Source organism: Toxotes jaculatrix, chromosome 2 (genome assembly GCF_017976425.1).
Source record: "Toxotes jaculatrix isolate fToxJac2 chromosome 2, fToxJac2.pri, whole genome shotgun sequence".
Taxonomy (NCBI): Eukaryota; Metazoa; Chordata; class Actinopteri; family Toxotidae; genus Toxotes; species Toxotes jaculatrix.
Window position 1 is genome coordinate 8,245,060 of NC_054395.1, and position 15,831 is coordinate 8,260,890.

General features: G+C 42.2%; 1 protein-coding gene across 1 annotated transcript in view; it reads right to left on the reverse strand.

Annotated features, from left to right (window-relative positions):
* The window catches only part of LOC121192792 (plexin-A1-like), a 205,640-nt gene that overhangs the window by 173,723 nt on the left and 16,086 nt on the right, over positions 1-15,831 (reverse strand). Inside the window, exon 2 of the mRNA XM_041054679.1 lies at positions 11,544-11,726. Coding sequence (XP_040910613.1) covers positions 11,544-11,726 — 183 coding nt within the window. The remainder of the gene's footprint in view (positions 1-11,543; positions 11,727-15,831) is intronic.

Here is a 15,831-nt window from a genome sequence, read left to right on the forward strand (position 1 = left end):
GTGTGTGTCTGAGGGAGAGTGCGGGTGAGAAAGAGAGTGTACATAGAGTGAAGGGTCATTGTCCTTGATTGCAGAGGCCACTCGAGACATTAGATGTTCTCTCTGCAATCGCAACGTTCACAAGTGTCCAAATCAGAAATCAGGAAGCTTCTGGAGAGCGGCCAATCAATATCATATACATCATCAAGGACAATGCTCTGACTCTCTGACACACACACACTCTGTCTCTCACTCTCAACCTTCTTATTTTCTATTTCATTATATCTCCTTGACCCCCAATGACTCTCAGTATCTCTCTCTCTCTCATTAACATATGGGTGTTGAGTGATGGCCCAATGCCCTTGTGTCTGGCAGACAAGCTGGCTTTGAATTGGACTAAAACATATACAGAGACACCAAGGTTAGAGCAATGACTGAGCAAAAACAACAGTGGATTAAACAAGTGTTTGTGATTCACAAAACACACAGCAGAGCAGGGGAAATTTTTACCCTTACCTCTGTCCAGGGATGGACTGGGAGAGAAACTCAGCCCTGGAATTATCCACTGGGAACATCCTGTGTGTGTGTGTGTGTGTGTGTGTGTGTGTGTGTGTGTGTGTGTGTGTGTGTGTGTGACAGACACAGACACATATCTTCCTCACATAAGACATCAGAGGATACACATCATTGTCGTGACAGACCCCAGTGAGTGTGAGGTACGCCATGTGTGTCTGCTCAGACAACAGAAGGACTGTGTGTATGCATTAGTGTATGGGTGTGTGTGTGTGTGTGTGTGTGTGTGTATTAATGGATAGACAGATGGGGCAGTCTAGAGGAACAGTTGATGAAGGCTTTATACTGCAGCTGCCCCTTTCTCTTCCTCTCTGTAGCAAACACACACTCAGAGATGAAAAAAAAAATCTACTGGCACCAGTTGTGTGTGTGTTTGTGTGTGTGTGTGTGTGTGTGTGTAGTGGGCTGTTTGTGTGGCAGCTGCCCTGGCATCAGGTGGGCAGTTCCCCTTCTACATGAAGAAAGCACAGCTGCTGTAATATGTAAACATGCGCTACATCCTACACTAAACACAGCACACACTGATGAAGATGAACTCACACACACCAACACAGAGTGTGAGAGTCCCTATAATCTAAGGATCAGCATCTTCCAGAAACCCATACACACATTTGCACATGTGCAGACAAGTAAATGGAAAATACACCCTCTGCAGTGCTAGCACACACTCGCACAGTCTGTATCCTTTCCTGCAATGTGCCCTCTAATCAGATGCACATGTACACACACACACAAACACACACCCACAGACACTGTGTTTCCCTAAATGTGAAAGAGATAACAGACATAAATACATACACAAACACACTCTGAAACTTCTTCTAATCAGACATAAACACACCCATCCTGCAAGCATCCGTCCCTTGATGTTAATAATGAAGGCTGTCAAACACACACACACACACACAGCAAGCTGCATCTTTACCTAGATCCTAGTACAATGTATAAAGAGCAGTGTGTCAAACAAACCTGCATACACACAAATGAATGTACACACTCACACACCACCATCACCAGACACACAGCTAACCCCAACACGCCAGTTGTTCTCCAGATGCACGCCAGATACAGGGACACATGTCCACCCATCACCTCCTGTATCTGTGCAGACACATGTTGTGATGCGAGGAGGTTAGCCAGCTTGAATCAGGCCACTGGCACCTGACACCGGCCATCAGCACAACAGCTGTCTGACTGCATCGCTGGCCATTGCTGAACGTCTGCATATGTGTGTGTGTCTGTTGTTTGTCTGGACTTGTGGCAGAACATGTCCTAACAGCAGGACATTCTGACTCAGTGCCGGGGCTAGTGATGTCCACATGGGTTAGGGGCCTTGGATTTCTGGAGTCACAGGGTTAACGCTGTTTTTTTTTTTTTTCTGACTGCACATTTTCCTCTCACGATCACAATATGCTGTATTCACACGGCTGCCATATGTGCATTACATCACAGAAGGGGAAGCCCTTCCTGGTAGACAGTGGAGCAGATGGAAACAGCGGCTCATGGAAAAAGTCGAAAATATTAAATACTAACACTTGCACCTAATCCATGCAATAGAGGCATTTTTTTATTGTCAGCATTAACAGTATTTATCTTTTGCACTGTATCTCTGGATCAGTGATATGCTAACCAGGAAAAAAGGTGTAGCTGCTGTGAAGTTTAATTACGTGTGGTGGATGTTTCATGTCTGGCCAAACTGCAGCTGAAAGTCTTCATTTAACAAAATCCCTTCAGTGAAAAAAGCAAGTCCACATCTGCATTTGGAACAAAAAATAATTAATTTAAAGCTGCACTAGTCAAGATTTTTATGTTAATAATGGGTCAAATAAAAGTAATGCAAAAGGGGTCACTCTAATCATGAATTACAGAGAATTAACACCTAGCTATGCCGTTCCCTTCAGCTCTATGGAGCGTTTTAGAGTCTTTAAGTGTTTTAGTGTTATGGCCCCAATCTCACTACTCTCACAAACCTCATTTCCAGCTGCAGCAAGCAGCTGTTTGCAGAGAGAAAGCTCTGTTAAAGCCAGTGTATCCTACGTGTAGCTGGTAATTATTAAAGAGCATTTAAGCAGATGCATATGAAATCAAACCAGACGAAGATGAAGCCAGATATTTCCCTCAGGATTAGGTGGAGACCAAAACAGAGCTAAACATGAGTGAATATTGGACTTACAGTCATCAGATAGCCAGAAAAATTACCCCAAGTGAATGCTAATGTTGCCCTGTGTCTGCTGTGATGTGTGAATGGGCGATTCTTTGGAAGTGGCCAAAATAATTCTCAGTTAATGCAGAAGCCAACTTCACAAGTGAAGATCTGTTCACTCATTTTGGTTTCTTCAGCCTTTGAAAACAGCTGTGTAATCTAAAACTCCTACTAATAGATCGCTGTTGCTGCTAATTAACACTACTGTCCAGTTTTGGCAATTTAAAATAGCTCTTCATACAAATTGAGGCTCCAAGATACACAACTGACATGAATTTGGTTATATATAAATCTAATGTCAATCTACTGTGGAATTTACATTACATAAAGGACATACATAAGGACGATCTACATGTTAGAAGTAAACTACATTAACCTGCAAACATTTTAATTCCCAAACCACTTACTTCTAAATGTATTCATGTTACCCAAGCATCATGGATTTTATAAAATGAAAATTTTGGCAGGTTTGTGAAAAAAAACGTGGAAAAAAGTGGATACTCCCTTTATTCAAATGGCTTTGCTATATACAACATAACCAGCAAGTACATCCGTTCCATGACCGCAATGCCAATGTCAGACACTTTTTTTTTTATGTGAATTAATGGCATCTCACAGTTGATAGGTTTAGCTGCGATCTTTCCTTTTGTCTCTTGACACACACAAAGCCTTCCCATTTATCAAAGATTCATTAGCTCACTAATATATCCATCTAGCTCTCCATGCACATCATCCATCCATTAACACTAAGCCGTGTTCCTCCAGAGGGACTGCTGAGATAATGCCCTGCTCAAGGACACAGGGGGTAATACATATGAAATGATAGCCCACCTGGGAATTGAACCCACAACCACAATGGCACATTAGCAGCAGCTGCCTCTAATAAGTGATGCAGAACAGTATCATATCAGCCTCCATCCCGGAGGTGGCAGAGATCCTGCTGTTGTAATTCAGATCACTCTGCCAGCACTAAAGAAGGACTATTTCTGTATCACTCCATCCTCACCTGACACTGTGCTGACTTTGAAAAAAAAGGCTTTACTTTTTTTTTCATTCCCACTGTCCATTTGTCTCCTTCTATGATATGTAACAGCTGGGGAATTCAAATGTAGATGAATATGGTGGAGAAAGTGTGGGAGCCTAACGTAGAGTCCCACAGACTCATTCACCAAAAGAAGGAAGAAAGAAGTCCTGCAAAGGAAAACCGTTTTACACGTGCTTCAGATGAAGAGGTTTTTCAAAAACGGACTATATATGAATATACAGTATGTAGTCATCATTATATATGAATGTATAAAGTCATTTGTGACATTCATTTGAAAATATTTTGAATACTACACTTTTTTGCTTTTTTGTCCTGTGCACATTGGACATCATGCATTATATGTTCTAAATATATCTGTGCCGGTTAAAATCTTTTTCTAAATATATAGGATGAGGGAACGTGTAAATATTTTTGATGGACTATATCAGTTATTTAAGGCCCTGTCCATTATCTATCCTTTGTACCGGTTAGGCAAGCTGACAAAAACTCCCACTGAGCTCCATTAAAATTCATAGCTAATGTATAGTGTTGTGAGAGCACACAGCATTCAGCAGTGTTATGTCATTGTGTGGCAGCAGGTGATGTAAGAGGGGCTGCGGTGGGTTTGTTTGCATTGATTTCAGCAACATCTCCAAGTTGCACTGCACTTCTAAAGAGCTGCTGTTGGTTGAAAAATGTAAAAACTTGAAAATTTGTCCTTCGTGCTGAAGACAAAGAGACTGTTTAAGATCGACATGGCCTTCATTACTGTAGGCTTACTATACAGTAGGCAAAGTCAGTGGCTAATGGTTGCATTTATATAGTGCTTTTATTCAAAGTGCTTTACAGTTTGCCTCTCGTTCACCCATTCACACACTGATGACAGTGAGCTACCATGCGGGTGCTGGTCTGACCACTGAGAGCGTTTTGGGGTTCAGCGTCTTGCTCAAGGACACCCTGTGATTAGTGGATAATTCTATCTCTGAGCCACTGCTGCTGTACTTAGTGTCTTAAGTGGAGCTGTGTTTTGTGAAATAAGTTTAAACAATATTTGCTTTGGGACTGGACCCAAAAAACTTAATATGGACATTACTATAGAAATTATTCCTGTTCTCTTGAGAAAGTGAATAATATTACAGCACTTTGCTGCTGTTAATCTTTCTTATTATTATAAGTGGTGACTTCAGTGTTAGCTTGATGTCAGCTTAAACAAACTTCCAGACAAACAAATCAATACAGTTGCATGTAGATGCACAAGATGAGTATTTACAAGAAGGTCTATTATATAACTTCTGTATCTACCTTACATGTCTTTGTATCTGTTCATCAGTCCCTCTCCCTCTCTGTGTCCCTCTATGTCTCTCTCTTAAAAAAGGTTTGACGGAGACAGCACTTTTTTTGCAGGCTGACGTACACTAATGTACTAATGGATAGAGGAGATACGGAGAATGAGAGGAGAGAGGGAATGAGTAGTAGAGGAGAGAAGGACAGTTTGCCACACACACACACGAAGATGAGGCGGGAAAATTCTCGAGGGAGGCAGATTTGCGGGCATCTAGCCCACCTCAGTTGGGAGAGAGAGAGCTGAAGGTGACATATAAGTGAGAGCAAGAGGGAGTGGTGGTGGTGGGGTGGAGCTGTAGACAGGGAAACTATAGGACCAGAGGAGAGGGAGTGCAGAGAAGTACTAGTGGAGAGAATAGGATGATAATTCACTCAAACACTAGCACCGCTCACAGCAGTAATATTATCTCTGCATGATTTACACACTAGTCTTCCCTCAACAGGCTCTTACAACAGCTACACACATATTCTCACACATTAATTCACACACACACTCACACTCACACACACACAAAAAACCCACAGCTCCACTGACAGTCTGATATATATTATTTCATAGATGTTTCCACATAGTAGCAGCTACAGTCACACACATACACAGTGTGAATACCAAACTACAGTTTCAGAAACGTTCAGATCACACTTATTATGAGCATGTGTGTTAGCATGTGTGTGTACTGAAAGTGTGGAAACGTACGCAGGCAATCTAAGTGTGTGTTTGTGTGCTCAGAACCTGTGGGACTCACTCAGGGAAGACGCTCCAGGTATAAATGATACCACAACTTAGAAAATCCTGTTGTGTATTCTGAACAACTAATAGGACATTATTCCACTAACTTCTAGTTAATGGGATAAAGATGGAATTAGTGTGTTCAGGTGTTGCGCTCATCTGCTCATTATGAGTTTGCGTTGGAGAGAAGAGAAACTACAGTTCGCACACACTCACACACAAACAGGGAAACAGACAGCAGCCCGACCCACGATTATCAATCATCTCTACCAGCTTGGTGTTTTTGCCATTTAACCAGGCTGAGCAGCCGATGCGCTGCTTCAATCATCGTCTGCCAGTCTAAATGCTAGTGCTAATTAGCATTCACATGCTAAATTACCTCCCATCCCATGTTTCCAGATTAGGCTTAATCATTCTGACAGCTAGTTTTACTGCTAAGCTTGCAGAGCCAATACTTGCACTCCAGAAAGAGATCTAAGGAGCTCTCATTCACTGGACATTGGGATTTGAAGAGCTCGTATGCTGCTTGGTACACTGGTTAGACAACTGGTTCTTCACCCAAGGGTAGGAACCCCCCGCCCCCAAAACACACACACACACACACACACACACACACACACACGGGGGGGGGGGGATTGTATGTCTTTTTATGTAAAGTATATGTATATGTTATACAGGCAGGGAGGTATCATTCTTTATATACTGATTAAAATATGGTTGGTAGATTCACACAATATATACTGCTTATTATCTTGCTAAAGGCTCGATGAAGTGGGTTGGATGCTGTTAACAGGGAGTGTGAGAGTGAGACAGGTAGATAGGACGGGGTAATATACTGTATGTCACTGCTGTCACACAGAAGCTGAAGGGAACATGTGGAGCACCTTGCCAAAGAGTGAATTAGATAAACTCTGAGTGGGAGGGGTGTACGATCGAAAGGAGCAGGGCGGGTGAACTTCTGGTCCACCTCAGCAGCTCCGAGGAGCCCTGAAGTCTAACCAGCCTCACTTGTCTCCTTGTCTCAAGGCAGTGAAGAGCCAGCGTTATGTCAATCAACCTGTTGGCACAGTTACCTCAGTAGTGCTGTACTCCAATCCTGTCACTCAGGCTATCTTCCAAGATAGAAAGGAAGGGGTAAAGTAATTGGATTTTCTGCGAGCAGGGAAATGATGAAATGACATGAAACCATCCCCCCTTCACCCACCACACACACACACACACACACACACACACACACGCACGCAGACACATTCGCACACCTTTACACCACTCTGAGTAAAGCTCTCTCTTCCTCTCTCTCTTGTCTGTCTTGCTTGCCTCTTTTTGTTTCTGAAATCTGGAAATACTTCAGGCTGTTGAGAGTTTCTTTTCATCTTGCCTGATGTGGCGAGAGCGCCTTGTTCTCCCAGGTAGACAAAAGAGGAGACGAAATGAGGGGAATGAAAGGATTTCCAGGTTTTTACTGAGATCTGAGGAGGGTTTTTTGGGATGTTTCTGATAAACGGCGCACAAGCCAGCACACAGTGCAAATTCATGCTGTTCAATTCATGATGTTCACGCATACCCCACCCACACCTTGTCGCCATACAGAGAAATATACTGTGGTATTTAAAAGAAAAGTGTATGACTTTGAAGTACTGAGCAAAGAACAACAGTATATATAGCATTATATACGCTGCTGCTGGCTGGCAGGCATGAGACAGGACTGGAAGAGAGGCGGCCTGTTCTGTTGTCATACTGTGTGACAAAGCTGCATCCTATGTACTACAAACTATTCTCCACACCCAGCCTCCATACTGTATGTCCTACATTATACATCCGACTGTACACCTTTCATCTTACATTAGACACCCTTTGTCTCATGTCTTTCATCTTGCAGCCCTGGATCCACAGTCTTGTGTCGTACATTCTAGCATGCCCTTCAGCCTGACAACATCTCCTGTCCTTCATTGTGCACCCAACATCCAACAATTAATGACGCCTTCAAGTTAGAATATTGAAAATATTGAAATAAGGTGAACAGGAAGCAAACAGCAACTTCCCTTTTTGGTTTGTCAGAGAAGCTGTACAAAGTGTTGTATAAAAGACAATACTGAGACATTTGTGATAAAATTTTAACCCACATTACAATACAATACATACTATGTGCTAAAGGTGAGGTTTGCTACTATCAATTTCATTATCTATTAGTCTGCTGATTCATTTTCCTGATTTATAATTTGGTCTATAATTTCTTATATCAAAGGTGACAGGTTCAAAATGCTGTCCAAAATTCAAACGTGCAGTTAACTATAAAATACAACTAGAAAATTCTCCCAACTGAGAAGATGTAACCAATAGATGTTTTTCTGTTGCTTGAAAACTGAATAAAATGATAAACCTATTAAAATAAAACACTCCTGTCAAATCTGACTAATCAATGCATCGATTAATTATTCCAACTCTACTCATGTTCTCCATCCACATCCTGCTGTATGTAATAAATCTCATCTTGTGTAATCTACATTATAAGCACTATATCTGAAATCTGATATCCCGCTCAGCACCAATGCAGTGCCAGTATTTTGTCATCTTTGCTGTCTTCTTCGTAATAGCAACCTTCTCCTACCAAAGGTCATTCTGTGCCATTAAATCACTTTATTTTGACATGAGGCTCTTGATCAGCTGTCCTCCACTGTGCCACATAAAACCAATAGAGACCATCAAAAGAATTTACCAATGCTAATCTGATGTACTGCAGCCTACAAGGGCAACTGATACAGCAGTGTTAGTCCTTACAAGCACAGTGAGAACCTGTAAAGAAAGGCAGTAATTAACTCAACAGTAATGGAAACGTTAGGTGGGTATTTTGCACATACGTGCTGTGTGCGTAGTCAGTCAAGACATTCTGATTAGTCATGCTGGTGTAAAGCACCACAGATTTACACTGGCTTACATCACAGCTCTATCTCTCTCTGTCTCACACACACACACACACACACAGACAAAGATGCCAACACTTATCCAATCCAATGGACTGCCCGGGTTCAAGATTTACACTAGTGATTATATATTCATAGATCAATCAATACAGGGAGTCTAGCAGCCGAGACATGTCCACGCAGGCAAACACACATTTAGCAATGGTCGCATTGTAGGAATTCTAATGAGAGTGAGAGCGTGCGTGTGCAGACATCAATACACTGCAGCTTTACATTTCATTAGGCCAAGGAGCACAGTTTAACTCCCAATGAATAGCAATAAAACCACACAGCCTGTAACCATCTCGCTCCATCTGCCTCAGTCTCACTCTCCGTCTCTCTTTTTTTCTAATCCCAGCTTTATTCTCCTCCTCCACCTTCCTAAAGTTTGTTTTGTACAAATCTAGTTCAGTCATTTAACAGTTGTTCGCCGATTTATTCGGAAAGATCTAATTTAAAGCTAAAGCTAATCGGCTCCTGTGTCAGAGGAAAGGCTGGCCGTGCATCAACGAATGTAAAAGCCTCATAAACTGGCTATAGCCTGAGTAACTGTTGATTTATAGTAATTGTTGTCCTGTCGCGCTATTTCCCTGCTCATACAGATGACTGCATGTTACTGCAGCATCTGCATTGATCTGTGTGAGGACAGCACACCAGCAGCCTCTGCCTCCGTGTTCACCTTCCTCCCTCCATCTCTGAGCACAGGAAGACACACCGGCTGAGGGGAAATGGGATTCCAATCAGCGGGATATCATCCAGGATCTGCTGACCCCACACACTCAACACACACACACACACACACAAATCATCTGTCTGCACACACGCAGACACAGTCCAGGGGTCAGGCGCAAGGACTAGTGGGCTAGGTTTCAGTCGACTTAGCAAAACACCAGAGACAGGAAGCTGTGTAAGGAGGCATGTGTGTGTAAGCGGGAGTGTAGCCTCTGTGTTGTGCATATTATCATAGCCTATATGAAAGCAGCTGTCAGCAGCATTACTGCAACAGATATTCCACTGACTACAGAAACACACAGGCCTAATGCTTAAATGCTTAAAATGTCAAACTCATATCAAAACTGTAGCAGCCGAATATTTTAGATGTGTTTTAGTTGAGTTTAATAGGATTTGACATAAAGCACAGTGTAAACACAAAGACGTCCACACAAAGACATGAGCACCTACAAAATGATAGGGGACTTGAAAGAACTCCTAAAAAAAACTCTGGGGAATATTCTCTAAACTTTTCAAAGTTAAATGCTTCTGACAGTGAAATGTGCATGAAACTTTTTTAAAAAAATTTTGTATTATGTATGTATTTTGTATTATGCATGTATTTATTCAGTTATTTTTATCCTCAGGTGATTGTTTTATTCAGTCTCTGGATTGTGGGTGACATGGACACATTCTTATGGAGGTGTCCTGCTGAGGAAAAAAGTGGGAAAAAAAAGAGAAAGAAACACAGAAGCGGCTCAGTCGGAACTCAGATGAAGGAGCAGCTGATTGGCACACACACGGTGAGGTCTACTCAACAGGGGTACTTGAGGTGCACACACACACGTACTGTAAACCCACAGACGCACACACACACAAAGGGCCTCCATGCTGCGTGCATCCTGAACATGATGGGAAATTACTGCTACTACTACTGGATTCCGAGGCTCCCACTGCAAGAATAGGCACAGAAAAAAACACACAAACCTACACACACAAACACACACACACACACACACACACACACACACACACAAAACACATTTTTTCACCTAAGGTACTCAGGAGACACATGAGAAACCATCTTCACCCACCTTATAACCACTCAGAAACACTCCCTGGCTCTTGAAAATCCTGTGACTGCAACACCAAACAACACTCAGCAAGATAAAACCCACACAGCTCCAGTTTGTCTAGCAGCATGAGCTCCACTGCACACATCACCCGAGAAAGACACAAACGCACACAACCTTGCATTGTAGGGAAAACTTGCATCTCCAGAGCTGCCGCCATACTTTTTTTCCTCTAACTTATATGTATCGTATTTGCTGTGTTTTAAAGAGTTCAATGACAAAGCAATGAAAAGCCATTTTAAGACAAAACACACACAATATGCCATTAAAGAAGCACACACACACACACACACATATATATATACACACACAGCTGATGTCTGCAATGAGATTTCTGATGACAAAACCATTTGTCAGCAATGCCAAAACCAATGACCACTGAAAATACATCACAAAATGACACAAAATTGCTCCAAAGTGAAAATGGTTTTCTGCAGCAGTGAATGAAACGCACACACACACACAGTTTCTCTGTCTCACACACACATAAATGCTGTGATACTTTAGCAGGAGCATTTGAATCACCACTTTTTTATTATACTTGTATACATGCTGTAATTTATGTCTCACATCATTCACAATGTGTGAGAAGCAGCCAACAACAAAAGCCAGAAAATACACAACAAAATAAAACTACAGTCAGTGTCAGCTGAAAATGATATAATTTATCTTCTGTGGGTTTTGAAAAGAGTTTCTGAGCCAAACAGGATCAAATGATGATTGTATTTTGACTGTTCAAAGAGTTTTTCATCCAAAGTTATTACAGCCATGAGCCATTAAAAACAGAGGTGCAAGGTTTTCACACCACAACACCAATAATGCTTTTACTTTAAAGAGCAAACTCATGGACTCACACACACACAAACACACACTCCAGGATGCCTACCTTCTTCATGCGTCCGCTGCGAGTGCCCGTGAACGCCACGGTGTGTCCGCGGTAGTCATAGGCTGCCACAGAGGTCATGCCATCGTCCTTGTCCACGTAAAGTGGGATGCCCTCGATGGCGGTGGTGCCCCCTAGAGGCTGGTTGAAGTCCTGGCCGCAGAAGTTATCATCTATCTGCAACGGCTGGAGAGTAGTGGGGGTAGAGGGAGAGAAAGCCATTAACTCAAGCATTAACACTTTTTAAATCCCTTTTCTTGTTAAACTAACATTAATTCTTAAATAAGGGAGAGGCTTTCGATCTCCCTAGCACTTAGTAGACGTTTTATGGTGCTGGAGTGAAGCCAAGCCGCTGCAGATTTAGTGAGAAATGGTGTGAAATTAATGGGCGTCGTTGGGAAAATTAAGTAAAGTTTCCTAAACCCACCTTTTTTTGAACTTTTTCTGAAAACTGATAAATCAGAGACAGCGATATTTGTCTTTCACAAAGGACAAAAAGCACAATCTGTGCTGTGTGTTAACTCCTCTGTGATGGGTGGCTTCCCCTTCATTACAGTCTTTGATTATTTCGTAGTACATGATGTCAACCCGAGCAATTCAGCATCTCAGCACGGTCTGAATGAATGAACAGTTGTTTGTTAATGTTTTAAATATCGATTTCTTTGTGTACAGCTTTGGCAGTGTAGTTTCTAATAAGAGATAAGCCGATACAAGGAGTAAATCAAATGGAACTGGAAGAAGCAAAGAGGGGAGGGTGAGCACATGAGCAGGACACTGGTGGAGATGACAGAGAAATGACAGGAAGTAAATTATAGGTCAGATTAGCATATCATAATCAAAGTGTCTCATATAGGCACATCGCTACCCTGATATGCTGATATGTCATGCCTGATTTATGAAGATACAGCCTGTGTGTGTGTGTGTGTGTGTGTGTATGTGTGTGTGTGTGTAATAGGCATGTCATTAAAAGCATGTGATAGCTATGTACGCATCAGGAGGTTCCCCTGGTTCTGACATATGTGACAAAGATAATCTACAGCATCTGTATTACCGTGACGACCTCGCACACATGCATACACACCTGCTGAGAAGCACACTAGGAAATACACAACTTCCTCTCTGATAGGGGATTATATAAATAGATGCACATTCATACAAACATGCTCAGCACACTAGAGAACATTCTGTGCATACACACGTCAAGTTTCCATCCAAATGTAGACCACATTTACACGGTTTCCAGAATTTCGGCAAAACAAAATCCGAATTAATGTCCATTCCCCTCGGATACGGTTATACGAATTTTACGAGGTGGTTGGTTCGCTGAGATAAACAGCTGGTGGTGCCAATTCTCCAGTTGGATGCCATTTAATCACTGCATGTTGAAAATGCGATGGAAAGCCATCTATGTTTGTTTCATGTATTATTCTGAGGAACATTACAGCCTCCTCATCACTGCACACAGATCTGATGTTTTCATCTGCTGCTGCTATTTTGAGTTTCTTCATTGGAAAAGAGGCTTCACTGACGTTTAAGTCCCCAGCTTCATGTACATCACGATTCTCCTGCTCAGGCTGTCTCCATTGTAATTTGTCACATTTTGTTGTATTGATACAATCAGCTTTTCCACCTCAGCCTAAAAGGTATAAAAACTTTTCTGCTATATTTTCCAACTGTACTGTCAGTGTCAACATTTCCACTGCAGTACTTTTATGTGCAAATTGACACCTGCAGGGACAACTAGAGAAGATGCACATGCATAATCACACACGCATGCAGAGGGAATTCACTCGCAGACGTACGAAATTAAGACGAAAGAAAAATTCCATTCACAACAACCACACACATGAAAACAGCAACACACACACTTACAGCCTCACACGCACAGGGAAGAACAAAGCGTACACACACGAGCAGGAATCGAGCCTCCCACACTACACAAATTAACATGCCAGCTTTCTCTTGTTCATTACAAGACGTATCGTCTCCATAGAGACTAATCAATCACCCCGCCCCTCCAAAACTGCAAAGCTGTCAGGGAACGTGTGTGTTTGCACGTGAGAGAGTGTGTGTGCGTTGCAGGCTTTTAAAAAAAGGTTGAGAAAATGCCTGTGGCGAACATAGTCTGCCTTCTATCAGACTTTCAAAGGCAGCCAGAAACACAGCAAAGTTTAACTTCAATGAACAAAGACACAAAGTGAGGCAAAGTGAGTGATAGAGGGAGTGAGACACACACACACACACACACACACACAGAGAAACAATGCTTTGGCTTTTATATGATTTACATAAACACGTTCTCAATTTTGGAACTGTTTTGCAAGCAATTTGAGAGGAAGAAAAGAGGACAAAAGGGGGGCAAAGACAAGAGCCAGTAAACGAAAGGAAGGCAAGTGAAGTGACGCAGGGAAGATGGAGACAGATATGAAGAAAAGGAGAGAGGGAGGGATAGAAAAGTAGACATCAAGAGAGGGAAAGAGTAAGGCAGGATGGGAAGGAGGTAGGAGTAGAGTAGTGAGAGAGAGAGATGGCCATGGCTCAGCGACAGTATGAACCCTGGCCTTGGGTCTCTGCCATATTCATGCAATTTCCATGACAAGTTCCCCTTGTTTCCTCTGATAAAGACAGACCAGAACCAGACCTCTATTCATGTCTTTCACTCATTTCCTCTCTCATTCTCTATCTCCTCTCGCATCCTATTCTCTCATCTCCCTGCTATACCTCTTCTTCCCTCTTTTCCCCTCTCTGTGTTCACATATTTCCCTCATACTTTTCTTTTTTCTTTCAAGGTTCACAGACACTGACCAGTGGGAAATCATGTCCGTCCCACTGGGTTACTCTTTTTTTTCTGCTTTCACATGCCTGCAGTTCTCTGAGACTGTTTTTCTTTTCTTCCTCTCTTCTTTCCTTCCTCCCTTTATAAGGATGATGATCCTTGGTTGTAAACGTTTTCAGGTCACATGATTGCTCAGATAAATAATTAAATGCTGTTGTAGAGGTATCTCCATTGACATGAGAATAAATTATGGGGCAGAAAAAAGGCCTATGTGTCATGCTTGTCAAATGCAATGCTACTGAAAATCTGTAGCACAACCACTAGTGTTCTGCTCCACCAAAAACCAGACCTGCGACCCATTTTGTGTCCAAACCAAAAGTTTTAAGGAACACAACCAGAGCAAAAAATTGTTTATAATAGTAGCTTGCAATTGCATCATTTGGTCTGGATTTATTTACACCAGGCGCCTCATTCTTGTAAACTAATCTGCATTCCCAGTGTTTGTCAAGCTTGCACACACACAAGTGAGATCGCCATCTTCCCAGCGCTGATGCCGGCATGCTGAGGACGCTAATGGTTTGTTATGTTTAGCCTGACTTGCATCATTACCGTAGAGTCAACAGCTCAGATTGAGGCACAGTGGAGCGTTCAGTCGACGTGTTTTCACTGCAGACAAATGTGGCCTCACACAGCCCTGACATCTGCTAGCTGTTGTGTGCCTTGTAGACTGCAGTCTGCTTACTCTATCATTCCTCTACAGCGACTCATTGAGGAAACGCTGAAGCATTTTCAGCCACCGATTTGGAAGCGACTATAAAGTCTAAGTAAAAAAAAAAAAAGACTTCATGATCGTATATGAATGTTGCATGCAGCTGCACATTATGAACCCACTGACAATATTCTGTATATGTCAGATAGATGTCTGATCTCAAGTGTAAATTCAAAAAGCATTTGAGACAAGACAGAAACCCAGAGATGCATCAAATGCACCCAGATGTCAAAAAGGTGTAAATGCATCTGTCTCTTCCAGACATATACAGTGTCAGTCAGTAAATTCAGAAGATGGTCCGTGGAAACAGCCACTCACACGGTCTGTCCCCTGTGACAGAGGCAGCCAAAGTTATGGTGACATTAGCTGATGTTCCCAGTGATTTCAATGCGTACACATTCCTGCTGTAGCATTAATCTGATCCCTGAACACTTCAACCAGTGAATGATCTGTGTGAGTGAGACAGCAGCATGGGTGAAGGAACATCCTGTCTCACTCACATTGCAATTAATGCCTGTGTGTTAGTTTATGGACAGCTGTTAGCTAGCTAGTTGTCGCTAAGTGTTCACTTTTGTAACTAAACTGGTTGCTGGGGTGTTTTTGGACGTTTTTTTTTTTTTTTTTTCTTGTTCAAACTTGCACCAACAACACCACGTCAAATTCCTTGTATGTGTAACATACCTGGCAATAAAGTTTTCTGATTCTTCTGATAAACAGCCCCAGGTGCATTAACACCACTCTCCAGA